Below are 18389 nucleotides of genomic sequence, written 5' to 3'. Positions count from 1 at the left end.
GAAATGCGACACATGCAGTCACCAACCAGGCCCCAGCCATGATGTTCTTTAACCGAAGGTTGAGATCTCATCTGGATTTGCTCAGGCCAAATGTACGAAGAGATGTTGAGAATAAGCAATTCCAGCACATCAATGAGAAGCCGACAAGGAGCTTCAATGTAGGGCAACCAGTCTTGGCCCGTGACTACCGAACAGAGAAATGGCAACCAGGAACGATATGCACACGGCAGGGGCCACTAATGTACACAGTGGATGTTGGGGAGAACATTGTGAGACGCCATGCTGACCAGATCCTCGAGTCACAGGAACGAGTCAACCCCATGTCTCGCCCATACGTACCTGGTGATGAACCCGACGTACAGGTAGCATCTACCCCAGAAACAGTAGCATCGGAAGCGGATGAACCAACCGACGACAGGGGGCCAGAATCGCCTCCGCACCAAGAGCAAGACACTCGGGAAAGCCGCTATCCAGAAAGGATCAGGAAGCCTCCCCAAAGGCTGAATTTATAAATAGACTATTTTCAGTTAATGTTGCATGTTAAAAGTGTTAATTGTAATTAGTTTGATATTTAATTGTTAAATGAGTGTTATGGTACTGTTAATCTAAAAGGGGAGGAATTGTAATGTATGTACCTTTAAAGGGAGAACTACTTTTTACAGCTCCTGTATACTGTAGTACCGGCAGTGACCACACCTGTATATAAACCCTGAGTAGTGATCTGTACAGTTCGTTCTAGAGTAACCCTCATTCAGTAAACACCTGTTGAATCGTTCCCTGCAGTCTTGTTGTCCATCAAGATACACAGATCTAACACCTCTGATTCTGACTGCAAGGGACCTTTGCTTTTCCAGTCTGTTAACAATGGCCATTTTGGAGGTGATCCAATTCTAACAAAAAGCTGTTCTTTAATTAAGTAAAACATTTATCCATGTAAGTATTCCTGCAAACATTTCTGATGAAATCTGAACCATTAGTATAGTAAAGCATAAGCAACGCATTAAGAAAATAACTGTATAGACAGGCTGGATAAACCAGTTGGTCTTTTCCTGTCTGACGTTGTTTTATGTTCATATAATATAAAGGTACTAGCTGGTACATTTTTAGCACAGTTAAAGCACTTTATTCTCAAACCTTGAACAATGATATCATCAAGATGGACATATCTATACATGTGTATGGGCTGTATTTACAAAATTCCCTACTTTTATACTCCATTCCCTTTGCAATAAAGGCCATTTGCCTTCCTAATTACTTGCTGTACCTGTATGCTAACTTTTTGTGATTCATGTACAAGGTCCCCCAGATCCCTCTGTACCTCAGCATTTTGTAATCTCTCCCTATTTAAATAATAATTTGCTTTTTTATTTTTCCTACCAAAGTGGATAACCTCGCATTTTCCCACATTATACTCCATCTGCCAGATTCCTGCCTATCTATATCCCTTTGGAGATTCTTTGCGTCCTCCACACAATTTGCTTTCCTACCTATCTTTGTATCATCAGCAAATTTGGCTACATTACACTCGGTCCCTTCATCCAAGTCATTAATATAGATTGTAAATAGTTGAGGCCCCAGCACTGATCCCTGCGGCACCCCGCTAGTTACAGTTTGCCAACCTGAAAATGACCCATTTATCCCGACTCTCTGTTTTCTGTTAGTTAGCCAATCCTCTATCCATGCTAATATATTACCCCCAACCCCGTGAGCTCTTACAGGAAACCTTCTGGTATCCGGCACGGACGGGACCGATGTGTTGCCGGTTCATCAACAATTCCAGATAACGGAACGCTATAGTTAAAACATACGGAGCTTCTGAGCTCCGTATCTAGCAACAAACCCTGTTGCTTAGCAACAGCTTCAAAACAATCAGCACAGCTTGCAAGTGTCTCTGTAGCTTAGCAACAGCTTCAGTTAGATGCTTGCACAGCCAGAAATGAGTAAAAAAAAGTAACTAAAAGTAAAAAAAGCTACCTGAACCGACTCCTGAATTTTGCCGGTTAACCGACATTTCCGGTTATTTAGTGGCTGGTTAATTGAAAGTTTCCTGTATCTTGTGTATTAACCTTTTATGTGGCACCTTATTGAATTACTTCTGGAAATCCAAATACACGATATCTACTGGTTCCCCTTTATTCACCCTGCTCGTTACATCCTCAAAGAACTCCAGCAAATTTGTCAAACATGATTTCCCTTTCATAAAACCATGCTGACTCTGCTTGACTATATTATGATTTTCTAAATGTCCTGCTAGCACTTCCTTAATGATGGACTCCAGCATTTTCCTAATGACAGATGTTAGGCTAACTGGTCGATAGTTGTCTGGTTACTGTCTCCTTCCTTTCTTAAATAGGGGCGTTACATTTGCGGTTTTCCAATTTGCTGGGACCTCTCCAGAATCCAGGGAATTTTGGTAGATTACAACCAATGCATCCACAATAAGACTCTAGGGCCTAGAAATTGGGTTGTGGGCTCACCAGGGCTGTAGCGCCAGAAATTTTGCGCCAGCGTTAATGCGGCAGCGCCCGACGAAAATTCGGTTGCGCCGGCCCCAGAGGGCGGCGGGCGCTAAAGGAGGGTTTTAGCGCCTGAAAACGGGCGTTGAATTGGGTTTCCCGGTGCTAATCCCCCGCTGCGGCACCCGATGCAGTGCGGCAGGCTGGGGAACTGCAGGCCTCCTCCTTCTGTTAAGGAGGAGCTGCCTGCAGCCGACAACTGTCTGGCGGATTCCCCCGACATCTGAGCCCGGCACCTCGGGGAAGTGCCGGGCTCGCAGCACACACTCATCAGGGCCGCGGGGGGGGTGATGCAGGAGTCCGGGAAGGGAGGTGCGGGCAGGCGGCCGCCGGGAACGCGGCCGGCCACCGCTCCACCTTTATGCGCCGGCGCAAAGGCGTGTAAGAACACTTTTCACATTCGTTAGTTGCGCCTGCCACGGGCGAGGCGGGCGCAACTGAATTTGGGCTTGGGGCCGGGTTACCACGGCAACCGGGACGCTGCGCACACCGATGACGTCATCGGTGCCGGCGCAGCGCTACCAGCTAACGCCGATGGTAAGGCCCAAGTCAATTTGCAAAACGGCTATAAGTCCGGCGCAAGGCCCTCTAGCGCCACTAATTGGGCGCTAAGCCCACTCAATTTCTAGGCCTAGGATGCATGTCATCGGGCCATGGGGACTTGTCCACCTTTAGTCCCATTAGTTTGCCTAGTACTTTCTCTCTAGTGATAGCGATTGTTTTAAGTCCCCCCAACCCCAATAGCCCTTTGATTATCCATTATTGGGATGCTTTTAGTGTCTTCTACCGTGAAGACCGATACAAAATATTTGTTCAAGGTCTCCGCCATTTCCCTGTTCCCCATTATTAATTCCCCAGACTCTTCCTCTAGGGGACCAACATTTACTTTAGCTACTCTCTTCCTTTTTATATACCTGTAGAAGCTCTTACTGTCTGTTTTTATATTTCTTGCTAGCTTATTCTCATAAGCTATCTTCTCTCTCTTTATCATTTTTTTAGTCGTCTTTTGCTGGTTTTTAAAAGTTTCCCAATTCTCTGGCCTTCCACTATTCTTCGCAACATTGAAAATGCGAGGTTACCAATTAGTTCACAACTTAAAAAATCTGAATTGACATGCAGCCAAACAAACAATTAAAGAACAGGAAGCAGACTAATCTAGTCTCATGTTCTTAGAAACAATTAATTCTTAACAGTGGCATTTCACCCTTCAGTTTTTTAAAGGTACAATATGCATGTCATGGGATTCTTCATGTGTCCTTGTTCACAGCTTTCACTGTACTTTGATCAAAATGTTTCACTACAGCTAGCAGTTATTTGCAGGAAATAATTGCCATGTAAGATCAAAATTATGTAAACAATATGAAATCATAATATTGTAGAACAGATATTGTGTAACAGTCTTGCAGTCTCCTAACCATGATCTTTCATTTCATAAATACTGTAGTTATTAAGAAAGTCCATTCACATTTTCACCAAGGATGCAACAAATAAGAAGCAACCTATAATATAAAAGAAATGCTCATTTGACTGATGCTTTCCTAAGTCCAACACTATAAAATCAGAAATGTGTTTGTTGCATACTGCCCCTTAGAGACGTCATCCACAGACTATGGGCTGGATTTTCCAAGCCCCGAGGAGGCGAGCATGGAGGCGGGACAGCCGGTAAACTCAGAGAAAGCGGGGGCGGATGGCAAAGCCACCCCCATCCCGCCTCTGTGCCCTTTTGCCAGGAGGCAGGAAGATGTGCAGCTTTGGTTATCCTGTCTCCTGGAGGCGGAAAAGGCATTTAATCGTTTTAACTGCCTGTTAACAGGAAGTTAACAGGCAGAAAAAAGGATTAGTGCCATTTTACTTTCACAGGTGAAGGCTTCCCGACCTCGGTGAACCCCACCGGGCTGGAGGAGACGTGGAGGAGGTCTGCGGCAGTTGGAGGCACCTGGAGGTAAGGTGTAGAGGTGAGTGATGGGTGCAAGTGTGGAGTGGTAAGTATGCAAGGTGAGTGATAAGTTTAAAAAAGTGTTCACTTACCTTGTTTTCTTCATACAGCCTTTAGCCGCGGTGGATCAGGAGAGCCGACATGCTGCTTGTCAATTTCACAGAATGGCTGTTGGAACCTCCGTTCCAATAACCATGTGAAATTTACAAATTTGAACGGTTTGATGAGTCCTCAACACAAGGACTCATCAAACTAAAGAGAATGTCAGTGTTTGACAACTTCACAGAGCTGTCAAATGCTGACATTTCTTCTTTCAAGAAGTCTTGACAGATGGCACGTCTGACGTTATCTGTCAGTGACTTCCTCTCTAATTGGCCTGCTGAGCCCACAGGGCGGGCTTAACAAGGTCAATCAGGGAAAAATCCCTCTGGTTGGTCAGGCGAGGATGGAGGCTGGCCATTGACAGGACAAGCAGCTGTCCCACCTCCAACTCACCTCCATTCACAAAATCCAGCCCATCGGGTCAGCTACCACATGTATGCTGATGACATCCAGCTCTACCACTCCACAACCTCTTGTGACCCCTTCACTTCCTCTGAGTTGTCAGACTGCTTTTTCGACATCCAGTCTTGGATGAGCTGCAATTTCCTCCAAGTAAATTTTGGTAATAGCCAAGCCATTGTCTTCTACCCTTGCCACAAAATCTGTACCTTTGCCACCAATCTATCTCCCTCCCTGGTCACTCTCAGGTTCAACCAAACTGTTTGCAATCTTGGCCTGCTATTCCATCCTCAGCGGAGTTTCCGTCCCATATACTCCCCATCACAAAGACTGCCTACTTCCACCTCTGTAACATCGCAATGTTATAGAACTGGGTTGCCATTTTGAACATCTTGCATTTATATAACGTCTTTTAATGTAGAAAACCATCCCAAGTACATCCTGTTTAATTGAAGTGCACCAATGATGCCACCACACCTAGAGTACTGTGCACAGTTCTTGTCTCCATATTAAAAAAAGGATATAGAGGCACTGAAGAAGGATGATACCAGAACTCTGAGGTTATACCTATCAGGAAAGATTGAATGGGCTGGGGCTTTTTTCTCTGGGAAAGAGAGGGCTGAGAGGTGACTTAATAGAGGTGTTGTGTATGTACCTTTAAGAGAATAACTGGTCTCAGGCTGCAGTACCGGCAGTGACCACCCCTGTATAAAAGGCGCTAGTAAGCCTCTGTAGTTTCAGTTTCCGATTGACTTCATTCAGTAAAGACTTCTTTTGTTCAACTCCTGCTGTCCGTGTCTCAATCATACACGGACATAATACTGGCGACGAGCAGATACGAACTTACCTACAGTCTGCACCACCTCCTGGGATCCATTCCTGAAGCGAAGTGAGCAGAGGTCGAGGCCAGAAGGAAGAAAGAAGCAGTAGAAACGGGCGTCGACCGTGGGCATCCGCCCCTGAGTCAGCAGAGTTGAAGATTGCTGGAGAAGCTGTCGAAAGCGGGGCCTGGTTCCTGTCGACAGTGCTTCAGCTAATTGGGCTGGTGGCAGGTAGTACACTGATCCTTCCTGGGCTGCGGCGGTCGCGAACTCGAGCGGGTGGCTTGCAACAGGGCCGAGCAGCGTTGTCGGGAAGAGGAGAGAGGGTGGAGCACACAGGGCGCGGCCGGTGCTACGAATCCGGGCTGCGTACAGACCCGAGAAGAGGGAGGCAAGAGTCCCACAGGGTTGTTCCACGACGGGAAAATAATTAAAAAAAGAAATATTAAACGCGCAGGAAACCGCGAGGAGCTGCGGGTTGCAACGGAAACCGCGGAAAGCAGCGCTAGCAACAGCGGGGAAGAAGGCAAAGCGCGGGAGGCGCCATCTTAATCAGCGGGGAAGAAGGCAAAGCGCGGGAGGCGCCATTTTGTTAAATCGGGGAAGAAGGCAAAGCGCGGGAGGCACCATTTTAGATTTTCAAGATGCCGAAGACTGGCTGTATCACTGCCTTTGATAATACAATAGAGGACTGGACCACATATGTGGAAAGAGTCGAGGTATATTGCGAGGCAAACGAAATAGCCGATGAGAAAAAGGCATCGGTATTGCTAAACTTAATGGGCGCTAGAACGTATGGCCTATTGCGGGAACTGATTACTCCAGCCAAACCGAAGGCGAAGAGTTTTAACGAAATTGTTGCTGTCCTACAGGAACACCTAAACCCTGCACCGCTGTTGATAGCAGAAAGATTTAAATTCCACAGGAGAACTCAGCATAAAGATGAGAGCAATGCTAAGTACCTTACGGAACTATGCAAGCTATCAAAGCACTGCCAGTTCGGAGCAGGACTGGCAGATACCCTACGGGACAAATTTGTCTGTGGACTCCTGAGTGAAGGAACACAGAAGAAGTTACTCTCAGAGAAAGAGCTGACGCTAGTTAAGGCTTTCAGCGTGGCAGTATCGTACGAAGCAGCAGCCAGGGGAGCTGCGGAAATTCAACAAAAGCCACAGGAATACGGCACCCACGAAATGACACGGGGATTTGCAAAATGTTATCGCTGCGGCAGAACTAACCATGACCAGAAGGGCTGCTGGTCCAAGGACAAAATATGCAGGCAATGCGGAAAGATGGGACACATTGCACGAGTTTGCAGGTCTGGGAAGAAGACCAGCGACAACAAAAAGGCTACTAAGGAACCGTACAAGAAAGTACAAAAGATGACGGACAGTAGTTCCGAAGACCAGATGAGCGATAGTGAATCCGGGAACAGGAGACTAAGCTGTCTCAAACTTCACAATGTAATCGCAAAAGAGGATCACCGAACCATTTGGGTCACCCTCACGATAGCAGGGTCCCAAGTTAAAATGGAATTGGATACAGGATCAGCGCTAACCGTCATGAATCGACGAGACTACGAGCGGCTATTCTCACACATACCCTTGAGGGAGACATCCATCGTCTTGACGACGTATACGGGGCAAAAAGTATACCCCAGAGGAAAAATAAGGGTGCCTGTCGAATACAACGGCAAGAAAATACGGAAATTGTATCTCTACATACTGCCAAATGGTGGACCACCGTTATTGGGACGTGAATGGATCAGGAAGATAAACTTAGATTGGCACTCCATTCATGCAACGACGGTGGACGGTAAAAAAGATGAAGACGTCACTCCTGGACGATTGTCAACAATCTTAGCTAACGCCAAAGAGGTATTTCAACAAGAACTGGGCACTCTTAAAGGCATAACCGCCTCGATAAAAATAGAAGAGAATGCAATTCCCAAGTTTTTCAAAGCAAGACCGGTACCATATGCAATTCGCCCAGCCGTCGAGGCAGAGCTGGAGAATCTGGAGAAGGCAGGTGTGTTATCTAAGGTCGACTGGAGCGAGTGGGCAACACCCATCGTTCCTGTCATGAAGAAAACGTTAAGCAATAAGTCTGAGGAGCCAAGGAAGGTTCGCATCTGTGGGGATTTCAAGGTGACGGTGAACCCAGTCCTTCACACAGTACAATATCCTCTTCCAAGGATAGAAGACATCTTCGCCTCACTGTCTGGAGGGAAGCGTTTTACAAAAATTGACCTAGCACAAGCATATTTGCAGATGGAGGTTGAAGAATCCTCTAGGAAGTATCTCACGATAAACACTCACAAAGGTCTTTACCAGTATCATCGATTGGTATTCGGAGTAGCATCGGCTCCGGCGATATGGCAAAGAGCGATGGAACAAGTCCTGCAAGGGATTCCGGGGACTCAGTGTTACTTGGACGACATCCTTGTGACAGGTGAAGATGACAGTGAACACCTTAACAACCTAGAACAGGTGCTCACTAGACTACGGGAACATGGGCTACGAGCCAACCGCCCCAAGTGCGAGTTTTTTAAGAAACAGATATCGTATTGTGGCCACGTGATTGATGAAGAGGGGTTACATAAGTCCCCGGACAAAATTGAAGCGGTTGTTAAGGCCCCAGCGCCTGAAAATGTGTCGCAACTGAGGTAATTCCTCGGATTGGTGAATTACTACCATCAGTTTTTGCCGAATTTGTCCACAATTCTGCACCCACTGAACGCCCTGCTGCGAACGGGAGTAGCATGGAAATGGAGCAATGACTGTAAGCGGGCCTTTCAGAAGAGTAAGGATTTAATCACTTCAAGAGAAGTATTGGCTCACTACAACCCAGCACTGCCGATCAGACTGGTGTGTGATGCGTCTCCCTACGGCATTGGGGCGGTACTGTCACATAAATTCCTTGATGGTTTAGAGAGGCCGATAGCTTTTGCGTCACGCTCGTTAACTTCTGCCGAGCGTAACTACGCCCAGATTGACAGAGAGGCCCCCAGCCTAGTGTGGGGAGTGAAGAAGTTCAATCACTACCTGCACGGTCAAAAATTTACTCTACTAACCGATCATCAACCTCTTGTCTCCATTTTCAACCCTCAGAAGGGCGTACCGATAATGACAGTGCAACGGCTGCAGAGGTGGTCCCTTTTCCTAGGGACACACCAATATGACATCGAGTACAAAGGAACTAAACAGCATGGGAATGCTGATGGATTGTCACGCCTACCGTTGCCGACGGTGGAAGAAGGAGACCTCGCAGTGGATCCAATGGAGTTATTCCACTCGACCATAGTCGAATGTCTCCCTGTGACGAATGCAAACATAGAAAAGGAAACACGGAATGACCCGACACTATCACGGGTCTATGATTTAACGGTGAAGGGATGGCCAGCACATGGCGAACCACTGCTGCCAGCATTCTCGCCGAGAAGAGAACAGCTGTCAGTGTGCAGAGGAACCTTGATGTGTGGATCCAGAGTAGTAATTCCACCTAAGTTGATGGATAGAGTGCTCAATGAGCTTCATGAGGGTCATCTGGGTGGGGTAAAAATGAAGAACTTAGCCAGAGCGTTTGTGTGGTGGCTGGGAATCGATAGAGAAATCGAAGAGATGACCAAGAGCTGTGCAGGATGCCAGAAGGTCCAAAACGCCCCACCACAAGCTCCTCTACATCCATGGGAGTGGCCCTCATCTCCATGGCAAAGGGTGCACATTGATTTTGCTGGTCCCTTCATGGACTCGATGTTTTTAATTGCGGTGGATGCACATTCAAAGTGGCCAGAGGTAATAAAAATGTCCTCAACCACCACAGAAAAAACTATCACAGTTTTACGAACCATATTCGCCAGGAATGGGCTGCCTGAACAGATTTGCTCTGACAATGGACCACAGTTTGTGTCTGAAGAGTTCCGGAGGTTCTTAAAGAACAATGGCGTTAAGCATTACACATCTGCCCCATATCATCCAGCCACTAATGGATTGGCCGAGAGGTTTGTTCAACCATTCAAGAAGGCTATCAAGGCAATGTGTAATGAAGATTTACCCCTACAACACAAGGTGGACAACTTCTTGTTTGCCTACCGGAATGCGACACATGCGGTTACCAACCAAACTCCAGCCATGATGTTCTTCAATCGAAGACTACGATGCCGCTTGGATTTGGTTAAGCCAAACGTTCGAAGAGATGTGGAGAACAGACAGTTTCAGAATATGAATGAAAGGCCGACCAGGAGTTTTAAGATAGGTCAACCAGTTTTGGCCCGGGCCTACCGCACTGAGAAATGGCAGCCAGGAACGATTTGTACACGGCAAGGACCTCTCATGTATACCGTGGACGTTGGAGAGAGCATTGTAAGACGCCATGCTGACCAGATTCTAGAGTCACTGGAAAACGTCAACTCCACACCACGATCTGATACACCTGACAATGAAATCGACGTACCAATTGCAGCTACCGCAGAATCCGTGATATTGGAAGCAGATGAACCAAACAACATTGATCCCGACTCAACCTTGCCAGAAGAACCTGATACCCCAAAGAGGCGTTATCCAGACAGAATCAGGAAGCCTCCTCAAAGACTGAACTTATAATTGCTTAAACTCAACCAATGTATCTAGCAACCGTAATTGTGATTGTAATTAGTTATCATTTAGTTGTTAAATGAATGTTATGTACTGTTTATCTAAAAGGGGAGGAATTGTTGTGTATGTACCTTTAAGAGAATAACTGGTCTCAGACTGCAGTACTGGCAGTGACCACCCCTGTATAAAAGGCGCTAGTAAGCCTCTGTAGTTTCAGTTTCCGATTGACTTCATTCAGTAAAGACTTGTTTTGTTCAACTCCTGCTGTCCGTGTCTCAATCATACACGGACATAATAAGAGGTCTTTAAAATTATGAAAGGATTTGCTAGGGTAGACATAGAGCAGATGTTTCCACTTGTGGGGGAGATCAAAACTAGGGGCCATAAATATGATAGTCACCAATAAATCTAATAGGAAATTCAGGAGAAACTTCTTTTCCCAAAGAGTGGTAAGAATGTGGAACTCACTAACAGAAGCAATAGTTGAGGTGAATAGTGTAGATGCATTTCAAGGGAAAGAAAATAAAGACTTGCATTTATATAGCACCTTTCATGACCACTGGACATCCCAAAGCACTTTACATCCAATGAAGTACTTTTGAAGTGTAGTCACTGTTGTAATGTAGGAAACTAGATAAGCACATGAGGGCGAAAGGAATAGAAGGGTATGCTGATAGGGTTAAAGGGAGACGTGTGGGAGGAGGCTCCTATGGAGCATAAATGCCAGCATAGTCTAGTTGGACTGAATGGCCTGTTTCTGTGCTGTAAATTCTACGTAATTCATTGAACTATTGCAGTGCTACACACACAGTGCAAGGTCAGCATACTAACGTAGCACGGTTCCATGGAGTTTAGACAGGAGTTCATATAATTATGTTCATCCAGTTTCCAACCTCAGCTATGCTGCTGTGGGTCAATAGCAATGGACATCAGAACTTCCCCTTTAGGAATGAAACAAAACGTTCAGGACGTCACACTTGGCCAATTTTGTGCACCTCCTGAATATAGAAATGTACAGGCTCTGGGTCTCGTGTGAGGTTAGGTCGGGTCGAGGGAAAGAGTGTTGATGGGACCAAACAAAGTAAAAGTTGCTTCTTCAAGACCCGCCCGCTGCCCACGCCAATACACGAGGCCCCGCCCCTGCCAATACACGAGGCCCCGCCCACCGCCCGCGCCAATACACGAGGCCCCGCCCCCTGCCAATACACGAGGCCCCGCCCCCTGCCCGCGCCAATACACGAGGCCCCGCCCCCCGCCCGCGCTAATACACGAGGCCCCGCCCGCGCTAACACACGAGGCCCCGCCCCCTGCAGGCGCTAATACACGGGGCCCCGCCCACCGCCCGCGCTAATACACGAGGCCCCGCCCCCCCGCGCTAATACACGAGGCCCCGCCCCCCGCCCGCGCTAATACACGATGCCCCGCTCGCGCTAATACACGAGACCCCGCCCCCGCCAATACACGAGGCCCCGCCCCCTCGCGCTAATACACGAGGCCCCGCCCCCCGCCCGCGCTAATACACGAGATCCCGCCCCCGGGACGCGCTGAACCGTCGCTCGGGTTCCGTGGGCCGTGATCTTTGTTGTTCCGCCCCTTCAGCCGCTCTATGGTTCTTTTAAATGCCAATCAGCTTGACTCAGTCTGGCGGTAAAGGTTAGAGGTTATTATGTTACCAGAATATGGCGGCAGCGACGACGAAGAAGCGAGAGCAGTCGGCAGAGGAAAGCGGGTCGGAGTCGGCGGACGAGGAGTGGGTGGGGCCGCTCCCCTCCCAGGCTGTGCACGTAAAGAAACGGAAAGGTAGCTGGGCCCGTCCGGCTGCAGTCGCTCAGTGTCCGCTAGCGTAACGCAGTTTGAGAGGCCGGCCTGACACATGATCCACATTAGATTGAATACTGTTCCCAACAGCAACAGCCTCCACTTTATAATTAAATTAGGAAAGTTAGTCAAGGGAGCGCCTTATAGAAATTACATTTATATAGTACCTTCCATGACTTCAGGACGTCCAAAAGCGCTTTAAAGCCAGTGAAGTACTTTTGAAGTGTACACTGTTGTAATGTAGGAAATGTGGCAACTAGAAAATTTATGCACAGCAAGCTCCCACAAACAACAATGTGATAATGAGCAGATAATCTGTTTTTGTGATGTTGATTGAGGAATAAATATTGGCCAGGACACGGGGATAACTCTCCTGCTCTTTGATTAGTGCCCTGGCATCTTTTATGTCCACCTGAGAAGGCAGATGGGGGCCTTGGTTTAACACCTCATGCGGTAGACACACTTCTAATAGTGCAATACTCCCTCAATACTGCACAAGAGTTTCAGCCTAGATTTTGTGCTTAAGTCTCTGGAGTGAGGCTTGAACCCACAACCTTGTGACTTGGAACCTTGTGACTCGGAGGCAAGAGTGCTACCAACTGAGCCACAGCTGAAATAAAAACAGAAAATGCTGGAAATGCTCAGCAGGTCAGGCAGCATCTGCAGCGAGAAACAGTTAACGTTTCGGGTCGATGACCTTTCGTCAGGACTGAAAAAAGTTAGAGATGTAACACAGCTGATGTGGAAATGAGAGAAAAAGTGGAGAGATCAAGAGGTTTAGGGTGATATTTTGAGATCGTGGGACCTAGAGGGCTGAAGGCACAACCGTGGGGCAAAAGGAGGGTGGAGGCCATGAAGGAATTTAAACATGAGGTTGAGAATTTTAAATTAGTGGCTTTGGGGGACTGGGAGCCAATGCAGGTCAGCATGGACAGGAGTGTGAGTTAGGATATGGGCAATAGAGTTTGGATGAGCTGATGTTTATGGTGGATGGGAAGCTGGCCAGAATAGTCAAGTTTGGAGATGGAAAAAGGCATGAATAAGAGCTTCAGTACCAGATTGGCAGAAGTAGGGGTGGAGGTGGGCAATGTTATGAAGTTGGAAGTAAGCAGTTTTTGTGACTGACAGTATATGAGGTCAGAAACTCAACTTGTGGTTATGCAGAGTGCTAAGGTTGTGAAAGTCTGGTTCATCCTGAGATGGTGGCCAGGGTTATGAAGTCAGAATGAGGATACAAAGTTTTTGGTGATGGCTTCAGTCTTCCCAATGTTTAGTTGACAGAAGTTCAGACTCCTTCACGACTGGATATCTGGCAAGCAATCTGACAGAACAGAGGCAATCAAAGGGCCAGGAGAGATGGTGAGCAGGTAAAGCTGGGTATCTTCTGTATACGTATGAAAGCTGACCCATTGTCCACAGATGATGTTGCTGAGGGGCATTATGCAGATGAGGAAGAGGAGGGGGGACCAAGGATGAATCTGGAAGATTCCAGAGATTACATTGCAGGGTGGGAAGTGCAGCTCTTGCTGGTGATGAAATAAAAACAGAAAATGCTGGAAATACTCAGTAGGTCAGGCAGCATCTGTGGAGAGAGACAGAGAGTTGATGTTTCAGGTCGATGACCCTTCGTCAGAACTGGAAAAAGATGAAGGGTCATCAACCTGAAACGTTAACTCTGTTTTTCTCTCTACAGATGCTGCCTGACCTGTGTATTTCTAGCATTTTCTGTTTTTATTTCAGATTCCCAGCATCTGCAGTATTTTGTTTTGGTATTGCTAGAGATGATCTGCCCATGATTACATAGGTAGAAGCCATGCAGTGCTAGTCCAATGGATGTGGATAGTGGAGGAGAGGTATTAAAGGAGGATGGGGCATTGCCTTAATGATTTGATCCGTTTTGATGCATGTCACTTAATAATGCTGTCCCATGTGTATAACGCTGTTGTTAAGTGTCAGCTGTGGCTCAGTGGGTAGCACTCTCGCCTCTGATTCAGGTTGCTGGTTCAAGTCCCACTCCAGAGTCTTGAGCGCAAAAATCTAGGCTGACACTCCAATGCAGTACTGAGCGAATGCTTCACTGTCGGAGGTGCCGTCTTTTAGATGAGATGTTAAACCGAGGTCCTGTCTGCTCAGGCGGATGTAAAAGATCCCAGGACACTATTTCGAAGGAGAGCAGGAGAGTTATCCCTGGTATCCTGGCCAATATTTATCCCTCAATCAACATCACTGAAACAGATTATCTGGTCATTATCAAATTGTTGTATGTGGGAGCTTGCTGTGTGCAAATTGGCTGCCACATTTCCTACATTACAACTGTGACTACACTTCAAAGGTACTTCATTGGGTGTAAAGTGCTATGAGATGTCCGGTGGTCATAAAAGGCACCATATAAATGCACGTCTGTCTTTTCCATGTTGAGAGCTCTATAGAAGTGAATTTAAATTCTTTAGATACATGTATAATTTAGGTTCTGTGAGTCAGTTATGAGGGAAGTGGCAAGCAGAGGTCAGATGTTCCGATACACAACATTTATGCCATACTATAAATGTCTGAAAGAACAGATCTCTCAGGAGCTTCCTGAATGTTCAGCTGATTTAGCCAGGAAGGCAGTTAATAGGGTTTTTAAATTTTGCTTTAATAAATAGAATCATCGAAATTTACAGCACAGGAGGAGGCCATTTCGCGCCGGCCGAAAAAGAGCTATCCAACCTAATCCCACTTTCTAACTCTTGGTCCGTAGCCCTGTAGGTTATGGCACTTCTAGTGCACAATCAAGGACTGTTTAAATGTGGTGAGGGTTTCTGCCTCTACCACCCTTTCAGGCAGAGTATTCCAGACCCCCTCCCCCCCCACCCTCTGGGTGAAGAAATTTCCCCTCAAATCCCCTCTAAACCTCCTACTAATTACTTTAAATCTATGCCCCCTGGTTATTGACCCTTCTGCTAAGGGAAATAGGTCCTTCCTATCCACTCTATCTAGGCATCTCATAATTTTATGCACCTCAATAAGGTCTCCCCTCAGCCTCCTCTTCCAAAGAAAATAACCCCAGCCTATCCAATCTTTCCCCATAGCTAAAACTCTCCAGTCCAGGCAACATCCTGGTAAATCTCCTCTGTACCCTCTCTAGTGCAATCACATCCCTCCTGTAATGTGGTGACCAGAACTGTACACAGTACTCTAGCTGTGGCCTAACTAGTGTTTTATACAGTTCACGCATAACCTCCGTGCTCTTTTATTCTATGCCTCGGCTAATAAAGGCAAGTATTCTGTATGCCGCCTTAACCACATTATCTACTTGGCCTGCTACCTTCAGGGATTTGTGGACCTGCACTCCAAGGTCCCTTTGTTCCTCTACACTTCTCAGTGTCCTACCATTTAATGTGTATTCCCTTGCCTTGTTAGCCCTCCCCAAAAATGCATTACCTAATTTCTATGAATTAAATTCCATTTGCCACTGTTCTGCCCACCTGACCAGTTCATCGATATCTTCCTGCAGTCTACAACTTTCTTCTTCATTATCAACCACACAGCTGATTTTAGTATCCTCTGCAAACTTCTTAATCATACCCCTACATTCATAAGAACATAAGAACATAAGAAATAGGAGCAGGAGTAGGCCAATCAGCCCCTCGAGCCTGCTCCACCATTCAATAAGATCATGGCTGATCTGATCCTAACCTCAAATCTTCTATCACTCTGCATCCACCCGAACCCATGTGATCTCCCGGGAGAGGCGAAAAACCAGATAAAGACCCAATGGCCAATTTGGGAGAAAAAAATCTGGGAAATTCCTCTCCGACCCATCTAGGCGATCGAAATTCTTCCAGGAGATCACCCTGTCCCTATATTTTCTACAGTACTTACCTTCTGTAAAGGCGATCTCCACCCCAGCCAGGAACAGGGATAAAACCATCTCCTGAAATCTAACAGAATTAGAACACAGTAGGAGCAGAACAAGGCTACACGGCCCCTGGGCCCGCTCCACTACCCACAGGGCCATGACCATTCCGAACCCAGACTCAAGTCTAAATCATTGATATATACCACAAAAAGCAAGGGACCCAGTACTGAGCCCTGCGGAACCCCACTGGAAACAGCCTTCCAGTCACAAAAACACCCATCAACCATTATCCTTTACTTCCTGCCTCTAAGCCAATTTTGGATCCAATTTGCCACTTTGCCCTGGATCCCATGGGCTTTCACTTTCGTGACCAGTCTGCCATGTGGGACCTTATCAAAAGCCTTGCTAAAATCCATATACACTACATCAAACGCTCTGCCCTCATTGAATTTTCTGAGGAGGTAACAAGGAGGGTCAATCAAGTTAGTCAGACATGACCTCTTTAACAAATCCATGCTGACTATCCTTGATTAATCTGTGTCTTTCTAAATGAAGATTTATCCTGTCCCTCAGAACTTTTTCCAATAATTTTCCCACCACTGAGGTTAGGCTGACTGACCTGTAATTACTCGGTCTATCCCTTTCTCCCTTTTTAAACAAAGGTACAACGTTAGCAGTCCTCCGGCACCATACCTGTAGCCAGAGAGGATTGGAAAATGATGGTCAGAGCCTCCGCTATTTCCTCTTTTGCTTCTCTTAACAGCCTGGGATATATTTCACACTCCTCCTCCCTGATTGCAATGTCTGCATCGCCCCTCTCTCTTGTGAAAACAGACGCAAAGTATTCATTAAGAACCATAGCCACATCTTCCGCCTCCACACACACATTACCTTTATGGTCTCTAATAGGCCCTACTCTTTCTTTAATTATCCTCTTGCTCTTAATGTATTTATAAAACATCTTTTGGGTTTTCCTTGATTTTACTTGTCAATTTTTTCATGCCCTCTCTTTGCTTTCCTAATTTCCTTTTTAATTGCACCCCTGCACTTTCTATACTCCTCCAGCATCATAACCAGAGATGGAAAAAATATGCTTGTTTATCCTTGCCCTTCTGTCCTTTGACCCCCAACCTTTAGTCTCTCAAATAAAAACAGAAAATGCTGCAAATACTTAGCAGTTCAGGCAGCATCTATAGAGAGCAATAGAGTAAGCATTTCAGGTCAATGACCCTTTGTCAGAACTGGAAAAAGTTAGAGATGTAACAGATTTTTAAGCAAGTGAAGGGGCAGGGAAAGGGAGGAGGGGAGGTTGGAACAAAAGGGAAGGTCTGATAGGATGGAAGGCCGGAGAGATTAAAAGACAAAAGAGATGATGGTGCAAGGCAAAAGGAGATGGTAATGGGACAAGTTAAGAAACAAAAGATGACTCTAGATGAGGTGTAAATGGCACTGGCAGAATCATCAACAGCTGCCATGTGCGAAGAAAAAAATAGGGGCCAAGGTTATGGTCTGAAATTGTTGAATTCGATGTTGAGTCCAGAAGGCTGTAACGTGCCTAATCAAAAGATGAGGTTCTGTTCCTCGAGCTTCATTGGAACAGTGTAAGAGGCCGAGGACGGTGAGGTCAGAGTGGGAGTGGAGCGGCGAACTAAAATGACAGGCGACCGGAAGCTCGGGGTCATGCTTACGGACTGAACAGAGGTGTTCAGCAAAGCGGTCACCCAATCTGAGTTTGGTCTCCCCAATGTAGAGGAGACTGTATTGTGAGCAGCGAATACAGTATACTAAATTGCAAGATGTACAAGTAAATCGCTGTTTCGCCTAGAAGGAATGTTTAGGGCCCTGGACAGTGGGAACGGAGAAGGTAAAAGAGCAGGTGTTGCATCTCCTGCGCTTGCATGGAAAGGTGCCGTGGGAAGGAGAAGGGCTGTTGGTGATAGAGGAGTGGACCAGGGTGTTGTGGAGGGAGAGGTCCCTTCAGAATGGTGAAAGGGGAGGGATGGGGAAGATGTGTTTGGTGGTGGGATCATGCTGGAGGTAGCGGAAATGGCGGCAAATGATCCAATGAATGTGGAGGCTGGTGGGGTGAAAGGTGAGGACAAGGGGAACCCTATTGTGGTTCTGGGAGGATGGGGAAGGGGTGAGAGCAGAAGTGCAGGAAGTAGAACGGACACGGTCAAGGGCTGTGTCAACCACGGTAGAGGGGAAACCTCGATGGAGGAAAAAGGAAGACATATCTGAAGCACTAGTATGGAAGGTGGCATCGTCAGTAGCAGATACGGCGGAGACGGAGAAACTGGGAGAATGGAATAGAGACCTTGCAGGAAGCGGGTTGGGAGGAAGTGTAGTCCAGGTAACTGGGAG

At 46.7% G+C, this 18389-nt stretch overlaps 1 protein-coding gene across 1 annotated transcript in view; it reads left to right on the top strand.

Moving 5' to 3' along the window:
- The first annotated feature begins 11914 nt into the window (after positions 1-11914).
- The window catches only part of ppwd1 (peptidylprolyl isomerase domain and WD repeat containing 1), a 49739-nt gene continuing 43264 nt past the window's right edge, over positions 11915-18389 (top strand). Inside the window, exon 1 of the mRNA XM_085971181.1 lies at positions 11915-12166. Coding sequence (XP_085827307.1) covers positions 12046-12166 — 121 coding nt within the window. The 5' untranslated portion in view covers positions 11915-12045. The remainder of the gene's footprint in view (positions 12167-18389) is intronic.

Source organism: Somniosus microcephalus, chromosome 2 (assembly GCF_052327205.1).
Source record: "Somniosus microcephalus isolate GS21.2 chromosome 2, FLI_Smic_1.0, whole genome shotgun sequence".
Classification (NCBI taxonomy): domain Eukaryota; kingdom Metazoa; phylum Chordata; class Chondrichthyes; order Squaliformes; family Somniosidae; genus Somniosus; species Somniosus microcephalus.
This window is presented reverse-complemented; position numbering and strand designations above follow the sequence as displayed.